The sequence below is a fragment of the Erythrolamprus reginae genome, chromosome 2 (assembly GCF_031021105.1).
Source record: "Erythrolamprus reginae isolate rEryReg1 chromosome 2, rEryReg1.hap1, whole genome shotgun sequence".
NCBI lineage: Eukaryota > Metazoa > Chordata > Lepidosauria > Squamata > Dipsadidae > Erythrolamprus > Erythrolamprus reginae.
This window is the reverse complement of record NC_091951.1, coordinates 227,952,983-227,972,429: the sequence shown is the minus strand read 5'-3', so window position 1 is coordinate 227,972,429 and position 19,447 is coordinate 227,952,983. Positions and strand designations below refer to the sequence as shown.

Genomic DNA, 19,447 nt, shown 5'->3' with positions numbered 1-19,447 from the left:
TCATGAAGAATACAGTACATAATTTACCGTACATGACCCTCACCACAGCAGAAACCAACGTCCTCTCCAAAGGATTCAACTTTGCAGTCGCCCCCAAACGCATCACCACTGAAAACATCATATGCGGAGTTGAAGCCACTCTAACCAAAATCAACCAAGATGAAGCCAACAAAATCAGACTTGAAGTCACCAATGTCCTCTGCTCCAGCATTCCACCCCGAAGCAACTTACATAAAGATGAACAAAAAGCACTCACCAACTTGAGGAAAGACAATAACATAATCATCCTCCCAGCAGACAAAGGCAAAGCCACTGTGGTGATGAACACATCTGACTACCAAGACAAGCTATCCAACCTACTCCAAGACTCCGCTTACAAACCTCTAAGTACAGATCCTACCACCTACCTGGAAAAAACCACCAAGTCCAAAATAAAAGCTTCTCCCATCAGTGAAGAAATCCAGCAAAGAATCATCCCCAGAGAAAAATCATCCAGATGCCCCAAGCTCTATGGCCTCCCCAAGATACACAAAGAAGGAACACCACTCAGACCCATAGTCAGCTCCATAGGCTCACCCCTACAGAATCTTGCCAAATTTCTTGCCAAACAACTCTAGCCCTATGCAGAATCCATCATGTCTCATGTACAAAACTCATTCCAATTCACAGAAATCATAAAGGAACAAAACCTACAACCCAGCGACCTTCTCGTAAGCTTCAATGTCATATCTCTCTTCACCCAAGTGCCTATGAAATAAGCCCTGACAGCCATCCAAAACAAATACAACCCCCCGAAGCACATCTTAGATCTGACCAACCACTGCCTGATGAATACATACTTCATCCACAATGGACAAAGATACAAAGAGATAGAAGGAGCCCCCATGGGATCACCCCTGTCACCCATCATCGCAAACTTATACATGGAATATTTTGAAACCAACACCTTGGACAAATCTGAACACAAACCCAAACTCTGGCTTAGATATGTAGATGATACCTTCGTAATTTGGCCACATGGGAAAGAAAAACTGGACAGCTTTCTCACACATCTCAACAGCCTACACCCCAAAATACAATTCACCATGGAAATAGAAACCAACAACAAACTTCCCTTCCTGGATGTCCTAATCTATAAAAAACCCAATGGCTTCCTAGGACATACCATCTACCAGAAGAAGACACACACCAACCACTACCTGAACGCAAAATCCCACCACCAACCTGCACAGATCAATTCCGTAGCCAAGACCCTCATTTCCAGAACCAAACGCCTAGCCGACAAAGACCACCTGGAACCTGAATTACACAGTCTCACAAATGTATTAATTTCCAATGGATTCCAAAGAGAGGCAATCAACAACTTAATCCATAAAGAGACACCCCCCAAGAACCAAGACACAGAACAGGACAATGGTATCGCCCTCCTCCCTTACATCAAAGGCACCACAGATAAAATCAGTAAAATTCTCCGCAAACATAACATCAAGACAGCCTTTGGTACAGATTAAAAAATAGCCAACATCCTAAGAAACCCGAAAGACAATACCCAGCTAGAAAACCAGGGAGTTTATCAAATACCATGTAAAATCTGCCCAGCCACATATATTGGACAAACTAACAGGAGAGTAAATGCACGTGTTGCAGAACATAAGAATGCATTAAAGAAAAAAGAAAAGACCTCCTCCCTTTTCCAACACTTCAAAACTACAGGACATGAAATTGATTTTGACAGTACTAAATTAATTTCCAAAACAGAACACTACAGGAAAAGAATAATCATGGAAGCCATCGAGATAGAAAAACATCCCCAAAATATGAACAAGCGGGATGATACCTCCCGCCTACCAGACATCTGGAAACCAGCCCTCAAACGTAACCCAGCCATAAAAACTGAAACTAGACTCAGAACACACATTGCAAAACAATCAAGCAGCCTGCAAGCTCCAACTACTCAGGATATCACACCTAATCAACAACCATTAACTAATCAGCATACTTCAGCTCCATCAACGACCCAAGATGTTACCCCACTGACTCACCAGGAAGTTTCTACACAGCAGGCAATTGCTGAGCCATCAAACCATACCCAGTCACCAGTATTTATAGAAGGAAGGCAGCTCAGGTCTCGCAGTGTTCGCCTTAGTACAAGGACAGAAACACCAGCCTGAAGATGATGAGTGTGACCTCGTCGAAACGTCACCAGAAATTTCCAAATCCTACACGGGAAGAAACCCGAATATACCAAGACCGTCATACCTGTACCCGTGAAAATCTACGAAAACATATATACACACATATATATATATACTCTTTGACCTCCCCACATCTTCCTGATTATCTTTTAATCAAATCACCACTATGCCGTAATTCTCCCCAAGCAAGTTATTACAATTGCTTATGAATTCCTACAGTGTATCCCAGAAACACCCCTGGGGGAAGTGAATGTCAATTATTTTTCTTACTAGCTCAGCCCTGCTTATGGCTTGCCAAAGAGATCAACTTACTTAGTGACTGCTGTAGCTCATGCAGGACTGTGAATGAAGAAATCGAGGCATTCAGCACTATGCCAACACCAGGTGTGGAGCGAGATGCATAATACAAGTGTGTTACAGTGCTCCAGAAGAACAGATTTTCAAATACAGCGAGTCCTAAGGGATCCTGATTTTTCAGCATTGTATCAGGGAAAGTATATTTTCCAGAACCATCTACCTTTACTGTTTCGATGGACTAAAAAAACCCAAAAAGCAATATGAGAACAATATTCAGACTTGCAGAACTATCACTAATTGTTTTAATTAAATAGCCATGCTTTCTGATAACCCAAGGCAATTCTCTATGGCACATTTTGCTCAAATTCTCCAGATCATGTGGTTTATACATTGTGGCCCTCTATATCTAAATGGTCTCTTTATTTATGTTATTTCAGGTTTGCTTGGTTTGTTTGGTTATTTCAGGTTTGTTTGGTTAAGGAATTTTAGGTATTCATTTTGGTTCAGCCAATTGTACCACTTGTCCCAGATTTTATGAAATTCAGATTCATCCTTATCTTGAAGTGCCAATGACAATCTAGTAATTTCCATGCACTTTAGTACTTTGATTATAATGTTTAACATTGATGAGATTGACTCCTTTTTCCAATTTTGTCCATAGAGTATTCTAGCAGCTGTTGTGACATGTAAGATTATATACCTATCCTCTTTCTTAAAATTCTCCCTAGACGCCCAAGAGCAGGGGTAGGCAAAGTTGGCTCTTCTATGACTTGTGGACTTCAACTCCCAGAATTCCTGAACCAATCATGCTAGCACAGGAATTCTGGGAGTTGGAGTCCACATGTCATAGAAGAGCCAATTTTGCCTACCCCTGCCCAAGAGGAAAAGCTCAGGTTTTAAGAAAACAGTTTGTGATATAGAATAGAATAGAATAGAATTTTATTGGCCAAGTGTGATTGGACACACAAGGAATTTGTCTTGGTGCATATGCTCTCAGCGTACATAAAATAAAATATACATTTGTCAAGAATCGTGTGGTACAACACTTAATGATTGTCATAGGGGTCAAATAAGCAATGAAGAAGCAATATTAATAAAATCTTAGGATATAAGCACCAAGTTACAGTCATACAGTCAACATGGGAGGAAATGGGTGGTAGGAATGATGAGAAAAACTAGTAGCTCAATACAGTTTTTAATTTTTAACCAATAGGTTTTGGCCCTGAGGCAGGTTCACCATAGGTGGTAGTAGGTACCAATCTCTTTTCTATATTTCCAGCAGACTGCTGAAAGATTTGGGAACATTTTAGCAAGCTATGCTGGTGGAAGGTGCCTACAATATTACGTTTAATTGAAGAACATAAACACATTTTTGGGATTTGTTTTCATAAATCACAAGGGGGAGGGAGGGGGAGGGAGAGAGAGAGATGCAAACTATAGGTAGCTTTGAATTTGAAATGGGATGAAGTGCACACCTTTTTATGCATACTGATCCAATAGAGTCTATTAGTGATGTAATCGAGTCAATCCCGCGGGCTCTTCAGCAATTAATACCACAAGCACATGTCTGTCTGATCCATCCATCCCTGCAGCTTCTATTGCAGTCCCATCCTTCTCACCAAAATTCACCCAGTACATGTATCTGTGATAAGGTAGAAAACCAGAACAAAATGCTTCACGAGCAGAGTTAAATCTTGACGTAGTCATGTTTGGAGTAGAGCTATTTAAATAATTGGGAGAAGTTAGTGTGACTACATTTAGGAAAATTTGCTGGCATTAATCTACTGCCATAATGTACATTTCTCTAATTCTTTGCTATTTATATGGGTTGGACATACATGCACAGATATACACAGAAAACAGTGTACAGTGGTACCTCTACTTAAGAACGCCTCTACTTAAGAACTTTTCTAGATCAGAACCGGGTGTTCAAGATGTTTTTTGCCTCTACTTAGAACCATTTTCTACTTAAGAACCCGAGCCTGGAAAAATTTCCAAGGAAATTTGAGAGTGGCACGAAGGCCCGGCTAGTTTCCTGCCATTCCCCCTTTAATCCCGGCCATCTCGGGCTTTTCTAGGCTGCCAGAGGAGCCTTTGGGTGGCGCTTAAGGAGGTTTTGGCAGTCCAGAGTGAACGAAGCATTTTCCTTTCTCTGGGCGCTTGCAGAGGGAATAAACCTCTGCCAGCGCCCAGAGAAAAGAAACGCTCCCTTCGCTCTGGGCAGCAACTGTCCTCCTCCTCTTCTTCCTCCCACCCAAATTCCAAGCTTTTATTTCCTTCCTAATGAGTTTTCATGCATTATTTGCCTTTACATTGATTCCTATGGGAAAAATTGCTTCTACTTACAAACGTTTATACTTAAGAATCTGATCACGGAACGAATTAAGTTCTTAAGTAGAGGTACCACTGTATATCTTTTGTGCAATTTGCCGTTTTGCTGTTTGCTGGGAGGCAAATTGCTGTTTTTTCCTTGTTTTCCTCCCCCAAAACTAAGGTGCATCTTACATTCCAGTGCATCTTATACTCCAAAAAATATGGAAGTTGCCCGGTGTCCAAATTTTGATCACACGACCATGGGGATGCCACAGTGCTCGTAAGGGTGAAAAACAGTCATAAGTCACTTTTTAAAAAGTGCTGTTGTAGCTTTGAATGGTTACTAAACAAACTGCTGTAAGTCGAACACTAACCGTATGTAAAAATTTGAGATTCCAGCTCTAAAGACTTATGGAATTTCTGGAAAGAACAGTGAATTCTTACTGGATTTGGCAACCTCTTGAAACTCTGGGCATTTTTAATAAATAATTTAGATCTTGGAGATGTTATATGGGCAGGCTTCAAATAACATAGTACTGGCAGGCATCATGTATGCATGAAATTATATCACTATTACAACACTGTAAATACAGTAGCGTCTATTCTGAAACTTGTACTTTTTTTCTGGAAATATAACCAGCTGCTTCGGCACCAGATTTTTCTCTAGGACCTTTACATAGCCCCTACCATCAATGAAACCAGTGAAAATGGCATGAGGATAATTGCTGGCCCAGTATAACTGCCCTGTGAACCAGTCTACAGAGATGCTGTTGACGCCACTGACATCTATAAGCAAAAAATAAATAAATACATTCAAGAAGACAAAATATGGGAAGAGGCTCAGTGACTTTTTGTTATACAGCGTTCCCTCAATTTTCGCGGGGGATGCGTTCCGAGACTGCCTGCGAAAGTCGAATTTCTGCAAAGTAGAGATGAGGAAGTAAATACACTATTTTTGGCTATGAACAGTATCACAAGCCTTCCCTTAACACTTTAAACCCATAAACTGCAATTTCTCATTCCCTTAGCAGCCACTTAGATTATTACTCACCATGTTTATTTATTAAACTTTATTAAAAAATATTTATTAAAGGCGGACGAAAGTTTGGCGATGACGTATGATGTCATCGGGTGGGAAAACCATGGTATAGGGGAAAAAACAGCGAAGTATTTTTTAATTAATATTTTTGAAAAACCGTGGTATAGCTGTTTCGTGAAGTTCGAACCCACGAAAATCGAGGGACCACTGTAGTCCATCTACATAATAAATAATCTTCTGTAAGAGGCTCTTTACAACACTTCTTTCTGAGGCAAAAGGGGTCTCTATGTAATGTTTTTCTGGTTATTTCAGCTTCCTGTAAATTTAACTTCATGATAATAGAATATATTTCATTTAATGGTCACCCATCATCAGTGTAATCAATGATTATGTCTTCATCAATGGTCACCTTCTATTATGTAGAAAATATTACATTTTTATCATCAGATTTTCTGTATGGTATTTGGGCTTTGGAGAGCTAACTGGAAATATCAGTGCCTTGAGTTGAATTACACATGGGTCTTCTCAAATTCTAAAAAGGCGAGGATATTTGGACAGTATTGGGGAAAAGATTTGGGGGTATTATAGGGGATTTATGTCATGTCAAGCTTTGAGACACACATTTTGCATGTTAAATCTCAAACTCCTCAGAAGGAAAACAATCCTTAATTTTTACTCCCATCAATTCAGATAGGCTCTAGGAATTGTGTTCCATTCCAAAGGAGTGCCACACCACACAATATGAAAAGACAAACTGAGGCACAATTGACTATAAAACTGATCTTGACAAATTTTAGGTTCATCCCAAAGAAAATTAGGATTGATCTAGAACTGGAGCTGAAATATGGATGCAAAAATATGAGTGCATACAAAAGGGTTAATTTTTGATTCTGGATTTACCTGTAGTAAATAATTTTACCTGGATAAAAAATCATCTCACTTTTTCCAGACACATAAACATGCAGTTTTTTATCTTCACCAACCCAATAATAGCTTCTCCTTAAGAGGTCATAAGCTACAGAGACAGGCTTTGTTTTTGTAGATATTAGACTCTCCAGGTGATGCATCTTTAAATCCAGGAGGACAAGACCTTGAGGGACAGCTAGTAGCATTTTGGTGGCACCATCTGAACAGAAAAGAACTTTAACTACCTTTGCTCTAATACATAGTCAAATTCAGCCACCTCAATTTGAAGCACTCTTGATCTGAGCTGGCACTGCACCTCTTAGAATTCTTAACCAGCTAACAATATATAGGATTTAATTATGTCTCAAATCACTTGTTAATTCTGACTCAGGTGAAACTAAGAGATCTCATCTATTTTTTCAGCCCTTAGACTCATTGCATGTTAATTGTACTGTGGACTGAAAGCTTACCTATAACATTGCAAAGGGTTCCATTGACGAGTTCATATCCTTCAACACACTCACAGGTAAAAGAACCTAATGTGTTCTTGCACAATTGATTACAAGGACTGTATGCTGTTTCACATTCATCAATATCTGCAAAGAACAAAACAACGCTGTTGAAAGTTGCTATAAATTGTAAAGGCAGTTACATCAAAAAGTGTAATCATTTATAGAAAAAATTATGTGCACACAATAAACCTGGGAAGATCCTTAAAAAATAATAATCAAGCAATAGATCTGCAAACACCTAGAAGCAAACAAAGTTATAACCAAAAGGCAACATGGGTTTATCAAAAAAAAAGAGATCATGCCAAACAAATGTTATTTCATTCTTTCACCAAGTGACAAAATTAGTGGACCAGCAAAATGCTGTGGACATAGTATACTTGGATTGCAAAAGGCATTTGACCAATTAGACCACAATCTACTTCTTGGTAAACTAAAAAATGTGGAATAGTCAGCATCACCACCAGATGGATCCATAACTGGTTAACAATCTGCACATATTGTGCAGTCCTTAAAGGAACTACATCTACATGAAAGGCAATAAGCAGTGGGGTACCCCAAGGTTCTGTTTTAGGCTCAGTACTCTTCAATATCTTCACAAACAATTTAGATGGGGGAATAGAAGGGGAACTTGTCCATCTTTCATGGCCAAATTTTATTTTATGAATGGTGTGCATGCATAAGATTTGATTGGTTTTTATATAAATGGGTTTTATTGGGGTTAGTTTTTTAGAGCTTATATTCGACTTCTTTTTTATTGTTGTATCTTTTTGTATTGTTATTATGTTGTAAGCCGCCATGAGTCCTTCAGGATTGGGCAGCATAGAAGTCAGATAGATAGATAGATAGATAGATAGATAGATAGATAGATAGGATAAGATAAGATAAGATAAGATAAGAAAAGAAAAGAAAAGAAAAGAAAAGATAAGATAGATAGATAAATAAATAAATAAATTCATCACATTTGCAAATGACACCAAGCTAACATGAATAAGTTAAAGATCCAGAAGGATCTTGACAGACTTAAACACTGAGCCCTATAAATTCAGTGTAAAGTTAAGGTTTTACACTTAGGCAAGGAAAATCAAATGTACAGGTATAGAACTAGTGGAACCTGGCTCAATAGCAGCAATTTTGAGAGGGATCTTGGAGTCCTAGTGGACAACCATTTATGAGCCAGCAATATGCAACAGCAGCAAAAAAAGCCAATGCAATCATAGGTTGCATTAATAGAGGGATAAAATCAAGACCATGTGACATATTTCTACTGCTTTATAAAGTCTTAGTGTTGTGGTTCCGTCTGAGGCCCCTCCGGGAACGGCTGACCTTCTGTCGGTTTCCAGCTCAGAGGGAGAGGCTGAGGAACAGGAGGTGCAGACAGACGAGGAGGAGGAATCCCAGGCTGAAGAAGAGGGAGGACAGCCAGAGTCCCACCAGGGGGAGCTCTCCCCAGCAAGCAGCCTGGATTCCTTAGAGGAAAGTGCACAAGCCATAATTGATCTGCGACAACGAAGAGCTACTCAGAGACGGAATCAATTGGCTAAATACTTTCAGCATTAAAGTGGCAACAGCTGGGTTTGGGTGTGGTGCTCTTGGGAAAGGCTAAAAGGCAGACCCACCCTTCCTGGCTTGTGGAGTTTTATCTTTGAGAGTCGTGGGACCTGACTGTGAACTTTGGCGTCTTGGAATCCTGGTTTGTGCCTTTGACTATTGAAACCTTGGGGGTGTGTGCCAGCAAGAAGCTTGCTGTATTGTCTGGACATCAGGACCCTGCTGTACCGTATTATATCCTGTCTGTTGGGAAGAACAGGTTTTCCTCTGTGCTTATTTTTTCCAGTTATAAAATACTTTTGGCTTTTACCAGAGTGTCTGGCTGTTTTTTCCAGTTGGTGTTGAGGTCTGGGGGAACCCAGACAGAACACTTAGTAAGGCCACTCTTAGAACACTGGATCCAGTTTGAGTCATCAAATTATAAAAATGATGTTGAGACTCTGGAAAGAGTACAGAAAAGAGAAACAAATATGATTCGGGGGCTGGTGGCTAAAACATATGAAGAACAATTGCAAGAATTGTTAGGTCTAGTCTAGAGAAAAGAAGGACTAGGGGTGACCATGATGAAAATGTTCCGATACTTGAGGGGCTGCCACAAAGAGGAATAGCTCAAGCATCAGAACATTTCCAAAGCATCAGAAGGCCAGACGAGTAGCAATGGATGAAAACTAATAGAGTAACCTAGAACTAAGGAGGAATTTCCTGACAATGAAAACAATTGACCAGTCGAACAAAAGGGTTGCCTTCAGAAGTTGTGAGTGCTCCATCACTGGAGGTTTTTATGAGATTGGATAGTCGTTTGTTTGAAATTTTATAGGGCAGTGATGGTGAACCTTTTTTTCCCTCGGGTGCCAAAAGAGCATGCGTGTGGGCAATGGTGCATGTGAGTGCCCACACCCATAATTCAATGTCTGGGAAGGCCGAAAACAGCTTACCCCGCCCTCCAGAGACCCTCTAGAGGTCAGAAACAGCCTGTTTCCCAACTTCTGGTGGGCCCAGTAGGCTCGTGTTTTACCCTCACCAGGCTCCAAAGGCTTCCCTGGAGCCAGAAGAGGATGAAAACACCCTCCCCCTGGAGGCTGTCTGGAAGCCAAAAATGCCATCCCAGAGCCTCTGTGTGAGCCAAAAATCAGCTGGCCAGCACCCACATGTACGTTGGGGCTGAGCTAGGGCAAGGGCTCATGTGCCAGCAGATATGGCTCCGCGTGCCACCTGTGACACCCATGCCATAGGTTTGCCATCACTGGTATAGGGTCTTTTGCTTGTGCCGGTGTTCAGACTAGAAACCTTGAAACCTTTGTTATTCTGATACTATTGTTATTGGCATAGTTTAATTGCCTAGTTTATATACAGTATATAAAAGCGAAAAACCACTCATGTTGTAATCACAAAATCTCCAGAACCATAAAGCCTATGAACTGTTAGGTGCTCAATAAGAAAGGATTTTTTCCAAAATGTCCACAGCAGCATTAGTATTTCCTATATTATTATTAACATGCTCTGATGCTAAGAGGTTCTACTCCCCCTCCCCACCTGAAAATAAATCTGTTCCAAATGCAAAATACAAGCACAGGAGAGGAGTTTCACTTTTACTTTCACAGTAGCAAATAGCTAAGTCAGGGCCAAGCTCCTTCCTGTCTCCTTCTTGTTCACACAGCAAATACTTCTTTTAGTTTTCAAACAGATCTTTTGTACAGATCTGTAGGTCGTGCAATTAGGAAAAGACAAGTAAGGGAACACAAATATCATCAAACTCATCTCCAAGTAAGTAGACAGACTGCAAAAACATATTATTAACATGCTCCTATGCTAATTAGTTAAATGTTCTACTTCTCCTTCCAACCTGAAAATAACTCTGCAGAGAATGGGACAGCACAGGAGAGGCTTCTGTGGGACAAAGCGGAAGGAGAAAAGGGTACAGGATAGGATAGGATAGTCTTCTATGTTTCTATGTTTCTATGTTTCTATATTGTGTGATGGATGATGGATAAATAATACAGTGTCAAAACCTCTGTAGTTCAAAAGGCAATCAGTTTCTGCTGGATGGTGATAGCTTTAGGACAGTGTTTCCCAACCTTGGCAACTTGAAGATATTTGGACTTCATATAAATATTACATAAGTGGTATTTTACTCCCGTTCAACTCGCACACTTTCAGCAGAATGTCAGGGGGAATTGTTGGCATGGGTGTCAAGATAAAGGAGTGTTTATGCATATGTTTTGGAAATGCTTGATAGTGCAGGAATTTTGGCAAAAAGTGAAAGAGGATATCAATAGAATGCTAAATATACAATGGACAATCACTAAGGAAATGGCAGTACTAAAGCAATGGGAGAATTTAGAGAAATAAAAAAAGCAGCTATAGAAAGCGCTCAGGCAGTAATAGTTTTGAATTGGAAGGATGCGACAAAATGGACAATGCAAAATTGGTATAGGTACATGGTGGACCATATTCAATTTGAAATAATGGATAAAAGGATAAATTCGGATAATGAAACTGAGTTGGGACAACTGATGGGACGGTGGGACAAGGTAAGACGATATATGATGAGCAGAATCCGAGACCAAGCTACAAGAAATAAATTGGAATCATTCTATAATATGTAAATAGATATATTGCTCTTGGGTCAAGTGGACTATACAAGGAACACCCCCGATTTGGTGGTGGGGAATGTGTGTGTGCCTGGGTGGTGGGCACATTGCACTATGCACTGTTTTATGTTGTGTGTATATAAACTTGTTAAAAATTAATAAAAAAAATAATTAAAAAAAAAAGATATTTGGACTTCAACTCCCAGAATTCCCCAGCCAGCAAATGCTGGCTGGGGAATTCTGGGAGTTGAAGTCCAAATATCTTCAAGTTGCCAAGGTTGGGAAACACTGCTTTAGGAAGCGACTTTGCATCTTTAGAGACATGAGAACTTGCACCACCACTGCCTTCAGCGTCCTCGAGCAAAGGTCTCCAGCTTCCTTGATAAAATATAAAAGATGGTATATAAAGATAAAGTAAGTGGAAAGGGCAGTCAAAAGTCCCAAAAGAAAAGTGGCAGTGTTGTGCTATTTCTGTGAACACCGTGCAGTTATGCCATGTTAATATTTTACCAGCTATTACATTTTTCGAATGCAGGCATTGTACAATTGCAATGATGCAAGGTGGGGCTTTTCCAAATCTCAAAACAACTGAGAAAAGGAACCTGGAAAGGAACATGCTGTCTAACCTTAATTATCCAACAACTAAACAGCTGGCTGGCCGATTCTGCAGCAGTGGCCAATGCACACCACTCACCCACAGACATCAGCACCTTAATGCCAAGTTTTCTGCCTCTCTAGTTCATTATGTTGTAAACATAGAAACATAGAAGACTGACGGCAGAAAAAGACCTCATGGTCCATCTAGTCTGCACTTATACTATTTTCTGTATTTTATCTTAGATGTTTATCCCAGGCATGTTTAAATTCAGTTACTGTGGATTTATCTACCACGTCTGCTGGGAGTTTGTTCCAAGGATCTACTACTCTTTCAGTGAAATAATATTTTCTCATGTTGCTTTTGATCTTTCCCCCAACTAACTTCAGATTGTGCCCCCTTGTTCTTGTGTTCACTTTCCTATTAAAAGCACTTCTCTCCTGGACCTTATTTGACCCTTTAACATATTTAAATGTTTCGAACATGTCCCCCCTTTTCCTTCTGTCTTCCAGACTATACAGATTGTATAGTACTGTATTATATAGTTGATTTCCATATTTCATAATGGTTCAGTAGGAGTTATATTTATTTTGATGAGGGCATATGTGGTTCAATTGTCTTCCAATTTCTGAAGCCATGCATTGGGGCAAATAGACACAAACATACACACACACATACACACACAGAGGGGGGCTTGTATAACAATGTTGGGATTATTTAAAAGAAAGGTACAGTAAGTCTAATTTTTTATGCTGAAAAGGAAAACCAGTTTTATGCAGGGTTTAAAGCTTTAGACTAGAAGCTAGAAGTTTAGTTCTAGTCCTTCTTTAAGTACCAAGCCATCTGGATGACCTTGGGCCAGTCACTCCCTCTCAGCCCTGGGACGCAGACAATGGCAAACCACTTCTGAAATTTTGCCAAGATAACCTCAGGGACCTGTCCAGGCAGTTGTCAGGAGTCAAGACTGATTCAAAGGCACCAAAACAAATACTGTATAGTGGTACCTCGGTATTTGTTGTTAATTGGTTTTGGGAGGTGCGATAAGTATTAAAATGACCAGTGGAAAGCAAACCATGTGACTTAACAAGCGATCCTTTGTTTTGGCCAGAAAGGGTAGCGAGTCACAAGGCAGCCAAGATTGACAGCTTCTAGCTTGCATGCCGAGTATCAAACAAGTAGTAGTACCACAACAAAAGTTTTGCATCAAAATGCGTCAAGTACCAAATTTAATTATTTTTATAGCAGCCAAGTACTAAGGTACTATTATATATGCCTGTGATGGCCACCTATGGCACACGGTCCACAGTGGCACATGCAGCCATATCAGAGGGCACGTGAGACATGTTTTAGTTTCAGTGTGCGTGCGCATGATGGGCAGCTAATTTTCAGCCTTGGGAAAAGGCTGTTTCGTCTTCCGGATGCTCCAGGGAAGCATCATTGGTAAATGCAAAGAGGTAAATCTGGAATAAGACACTTTTCCCCCTTTTTTCTCCCCCTTTTGAAAGACCCAGAAAGTCTGTTTGGGCCTCACTTTTGGTATCTTCCCCCTACTTCTCTCCTTCCCATCGCAGAACTATGTCGCTAAGACACTAACACCACGATCGGAAGCCTTGATTCAGAAGTAATGTTGGCTGCTAATTCTTATTCCCAGGTGCAGGATCATAGAAGAAAAAAGGTGGCTGTGAACGATAACATTGGCTAGAGTAGAATAGGGAGAGGGATAGGGACAGGACAGGACAGAAATAGAACAGAACAGAATCACAGAGTTGAAAGGGATCTTGAAGGTCTTCTAGTCCAACCCCCAGATCAAGCAGGAAACCCTATACCATTTTAGACAAACAGTTGTCCAATCTCTTCTTTAAAATTTCCAGTGCATTCACAATTTCTGCAGGCAATCTGTTCCACTCATTAATTGTTCTGTTAGGAAATTTCTCCCAAGTTCTAGGTTGCTTTTCTCTTTGATTATTTATTTATTTTATTTATTTTATTCTATTTATTGGATTTGTATGCTGCCCCTCTCCGTAGACTCGGGGCGGCTAACAACAGTAACAAAAAACAGCATATAAATCCAATACTAAAACAACTAAAAAAACCTTATTGTAAAACCAAACATCCATACATACAAACATACCGTACATGAATTGTAAAGGCCTAGGGGGAAAGAATATCTCAGTTCCCCCATGCCTGACGGCAGAGGTGGGTTTTAAGGAGCTTACGAAAGGCAAAGAGGGTGGGGGCAATTCTAATGTCCGGGGGGAGTTGGTTCCACAGGGCCGGGGCCACCACAGAGAAGGCTTTTCCCCTGGGCCCCGGCTTCTTGTCCTGCCTTCAGATGCTTTGGAGAATAGCCCAGCTCCCTCTTCTTTGTGGCATCCACTGTGATATTAGAACATTGCTATCATGTCACCCCTAGTCCTTCTTTTCACTAGATAAATTGAATTCCAGCAAATGTTCTTTATATATTTTAGCCTCCACTCCCCTAATCATCTTTGTTGCTCTTCTCTACACTCTTAATATATTTTTTTTACATTGTAGCAACCAAAACTGGATGCATTATTCCAAGTATGATCTTACCAAGGCATTATAAAGTGGTATTAACATTTCACATGATCTTTATTCTATCCCTCTATTAATGCAGCCTAGAACTATGTTGGTTTTTTGGAAGCTGCGGCACACTGCTGGCTCATAATTAAGTGATTAGAACTCCAAGATCTGTCTGAGAGTTACTACTATTGAGCCATGTGCCATCTACTGTATTCTATACCTGTGCATTTGGTTTTTCTTGCCTAAATGTAGAATCTTACTTTTTTTCACCATTGAATTGGAACATCAAGGAAAAAGAGAAGTCAAGCAGGTCTTCTCTTGAAAGAAGAGCTGGTTTTTTAAAAATAGATATAAAACCCTGTGTTTTTTTTAAAAAAAATAGATATAAAACCCAAGCTGGGATAAAGGTGGCAAATGGGGGAAAAAAATTAGCCTTCTGATTTGATAAGTACTGTTGCACTGAGCCTGAATAACAGAGAAAAAATGGATAGTGTTCCCAGAATTAACTTGCCTGACTTCAAAAGTGCTCCCACACTCCACATAAAAATAAATGCAGGATCCCCAACCTATCATTAATGTCTGCATCACCAAAAAGTAGGGTGGGAATCAGAGTTTACAGCACAATCCTACCTTTTTCCGCTCAGAGTGTATTGACTTTATCTCTACATGCCACTGTAAAGGATTAGTAGATTGCCATCATACTTCCTTCTTTCCCTGTAGCTGATTAAACCAGGGATAAAGAGATAAACTCCGTTCTTCGGAGCAAGAGTGGTTGACACTTCTGGCTTGTAATGGATTTTAAATTCAGCTTCCCAAAATATGAAAATAATGACTGGTTCAAGTAAAGGCAAAGTACCGAGAAGGTATAGGTAAGCCTCCACTTTTAATTAAGAAACCATATCCAAGAAGGGACAGTAAAAAGAGTGCTGCAGACATGTGACTTCATAAAGTCAATTGCATTGTTTATTTATTTATTTATTTTATTTATTTTGTCCAATGCACAACAATACACAATGAAGGTTATAAAGGTTATACTCGAGTAAAATATATTAGAGAAAGAATAGAAGTGAAAATTTAGGAATAGAATATATCAATTAGAGAATAGGAGGATATAATGAGAGTAGTATAAGAAGAATAGAATAGAAAATAGTATATATGAGATATAGGAGAGACAATAGGACAGGGGACGGGAGGCACGCTAGTGTACATATGCATGCCCCTTATTGACCTCTTAGGAATCTGGAGAGGTCAACTGTGGATAGTCTGAGGGTAAAATGTTGTGGGTTAGGGGAAGATACTACGGAATCCGGCAATGAGTTCCATGCTTCGACAACTCGATTACTAAAGTCTTATTTTTTACAGTCAAATTTGGAGCAGTTAATATTAAGCATGTATCTGTTGTGTGCTCTTGTGTTGTTGTGGTTGAAGCTGAAGTAGTCGTTGACAGGCAGGACGTTGCAACATATGATCTTGTGGGCAATACTTAGATCATGTTTAAGGTGTTGTAGTTGTAAGCTTTCTAGACAAAGGTATGCATGTTTGGGATGGCAACCACAATAATGGAAAATAAGCAGTGTGTCTCCATCTTAGATCCTCCACATAACACTCCCACCTTTCCTCAACTTGTCTCACACTCAAATGCTAAGAAATACACTGACTCCTGGTCTTGTTACTATCACAGAATAGACAAATGGATAAGTTTAATCCTCTGCTACCTCAAAGGCTTTCAGTTTGGACTGTCACATGGCTATAACCTGCAAAATGGATATATTGTAAAAGAAGAAAATGTTGAATTCTAAAAATCACTTTTGTTTTAATACTGAGGCATTATCACAGCCATATACTCATTGCTTTTTAAAAGCCTTCTTCCTTTATGGAAAAACATGTTTTTGTAGCTACACACATTATTTTCAACTTCCCTTAGTAATTCCTAGTCCAACCCCAGGGTAGCATTAAAAGTAGTATCTATCTATCTATCTATCTATCTATCTATCTATCTATCTATCTATCTATCTATCTATCTATCTATCTATCTATCTATCTATCTATTTATTAGATTGGTATGATGCCCCTCTCCGCAGACTCGGGGCGGCTCACAACAGCAATAAAACAATTTACAAATCTAGTAATTTAAAAACATTTAAAAAACCCCGTTATTAAGCAGACATACACACAAACATACCATACATAAATTGCATAGGCCCGAGGGAGATATCTCAATTCCCCCATGCCTGGCGGCAAAGGTGAGTTTTAAGAAGTTTACGAAAGTCAAGGAGGGTGGGGGCAGTTCTAATCTCCGGGGGGAGCTGGTTCCAGAGAGTCGGGGCCACCACAGAGAAGGCTCTTCCCCTGGGACCCCCCAAGCGACATTGTTTAGTCGACGGGACCTGGAGAAGGCCAACTCTGTGGGACCTAATCGGTCGCTGGGATTTGTGTGGCAGAAGGCGGTCCCGGAGATATCAGATGCTTGTAAACAAAAAGAATCCTTGTGTGTTGTTAATAGATTTTTTTTAGAGTTACATAACTGGCAGGAGTCCAAAGTCAATGGATTTTGGATCTGATAGCAGCTCAGCTGAAATATGCCCCTCGTATACCACAGGCATAAGTCTCTCTCATTCATTCATAAGAATTCTGAATAAAATGTTGGTAACGCAGAATCATTTTGCCTTGATAGTAGAAGATGCCCACTGTTAAAAGCATCGGGTTATCCTCTGGCAGGAGAGGCAGGGAAAAGGGCTGAGAGAAGGGGGAAATTACCTATAGCTTGGCAAAAATGCACCTATGTTTCATGTACAAACAGCCCAATTTAAACACCTCTAATTAAATCAACTCCTCTAATAGAAAATGGGATTGAGAAAAATACATGCCCAAAAATCCTGGGGTTGTGGGCCAGGTATTCAAGGAGAGTTCCCCTTCCTTTTGGGAGAGTGAACCCATGTTAAGTAGCTAAGATGGCTAAGTAGCTCATACTAAGTTCTACAGTCAACTGGTTTTTTTTCTTTTAATGTGACTTACTGGTTTAAACCCTTTTTAAACCAGAGATAGCACGCGACAGTCTTGGTATGCCTGGAATGCACTACCTGACTCTCTTGTTACATCCTCAAATCCCCATAGATCTAACCTTAAACTATCTACCGTGGACCTCACCCCATTCTAAGCGGTCTGTAAGTGGGCGTGCATAAGTGCACCAGCATGCCTACCATCCCTGTCCTATTGTCCCCATTTATTTGTACCCTGTTTCCCCGAAAATAAGTCACCCCCGAAAGTAAGACATAGGAGAGGTTTCATAGAATTGCCTAATATAAGACGTAGGAGACGTTCTGTTTCGCAGCATTCCAGAACAGAACATATATAACATATGTTTGAAGAAAGTATAATTGTTGTACATGGAAATAATGGTACGGTAGTAGTAAGAAATTCTTGATAGGATTCAGTTTGTCTGGTTATGCTGGTTTGTGATGACAACTACTGTACAGTATATAATGAATGTTCTTTTTTTGTTGTTCAGCAATAAATGTGAATTCTTCTTCACTGAAAAAAAAATAAGACATCTCCTGAAAATAAGACGTAGCACATCTTTGGGAGCAAAAATTAATATAAGACGCTGTCTTATTTTCGGGGAAACAGGGTACTCATTTTCTGTGTTCATGTCCATGTATAAACTTATATCTGTTATCTTGTATATCTTTGACAAACTAACTAACTAACTGAATAAAATATCTAAGAATAGTCCTCGCAAGGCTAAATATACTACACTCAACCAGCATTTCTGCTAGGACTAAGGACTTGTTTACTTACTTACTCACTTACTTACTCACTCACTTACTTACTTACTTATTTTTTATGCCGTCCACTCCCGAAGGACTCTGGGTGGCTTACAACAATAAAAATAATATTTAAATTCCATAATTAGAATCATACCATGTCATACAATCTCACTATGGCCAGAAATAAAGTGGCATCAATTGCTCACAGTCTCCAGGCCTGCCAGCAAAGCCAGGTTTTCAAGGCTTTTCGGAAAGCCAGTAGGGTGGGAGCAGTATGGATCTTGGTGGGTAGATGGTTCCAGAGAGCCGGTGCCACCACAGAGAAGGCCCTTCCCCACGGCCCTACCAGCCAACATTGCTTAGTCGACGGGACCCAAAGAAAGCCAACCCTGTGGGCTCTAATTGGTCACCGGGAGCTAAGGATTAAGACTAATCCTTTCTTTCTGTTTACTGTGCTTTGCTTAAACCAACATTTGCATTTGTATCCCAGGAGCAAGGTGGGTGTGGACAATGATGAAGTATTAAAACAGCACTTCCTTGATAGTAAAACAATCTTAACAATTTTACATGGATGGGGTTTATGTCAGCGTTAAAACAGTAACAATTCTAATCTATTCATTCATGCTCAAGAGGGAGGACTACTTAGCAAGACAATCAATAGATGGACATTAGCATTGGAAATGTACTAAAGTTGTAATACCAACACAGTGCAGCTCCCAAGCCACCTCACATGACTGGAAAAGACCAGTACTCTAATAGCAGTGCACTTACAAAACATGTTTGAGTAGAACAGGATCACTTCCATCACACTGCGTGCATAAGCATACCATTGTGCCTACCGTCCCTGTCCTATTGTCTTCTTTTATCATTATTTACTACTTATGTTATGCTTATACAAACTACAATCCTATACTTGTTCGACAAAATAAATAAATAAATAAATAATAAAAATAAAATAAAGTATATAAATACTGATCATGAAAAGATTCTCTAATAATTGTTGCCTATTTCCATACCAAGCAACCGATGGTCCCATGCTAACAACGGTAAGTCAATAAGGAAGTGAACTCTGGAATTGTTCTTATACTTTGAAAGCATCTTGTAGACAAAAGAAAGGGCAGGGCAGATGCACTTTTATGC

The 19,447-nt window shown here is 39.9% G+C and overlaps 1 protein-coding gene across 1 annotated transcript in view; it reads right to left on the bottom strand.

Annotated features, from left to right (window-relative positions):
* LOC139162108 (low-density lipoprotein receptor-related protein 4-like) overlaps positions 1-18,621 on the bottom strand; it is a 98,743-nt gene extending 80,122 nt beyond the window's left edge. Inside the window, exons 1-6 of the mRNA XM_070742144.1 lie at positions 18,462-18,621; positions 7,221-7,346; positions 6,764-6,970; positions 5,423-5,591; positions 3,968-4,134; positions 2,508-2,730 (exon numbers count right to left, since the gene is read on the bottom strand). Of these exons, the coding sequence (XP_070598245.1) occupies positions 2,508-2,730; positions 3,968-3,979 (235 nt within the window). The 5' untranslated portion in view covers positions 3,980-4,134; positions 5,423-5,591; positions 6,764-6,970; positions 7,221-7,346; positions 18,462-18,621. The remainder of the gene's footprint in view (positions 1-2,507; positions 2,731-3,967; positions 4,135-5,422; positions 5,592-6,763; positions 6,971-7,220; positions 7,347-18,461) is intronic.
* Positions 18,622-19,447: the final 826 nt, after the last annotated feature.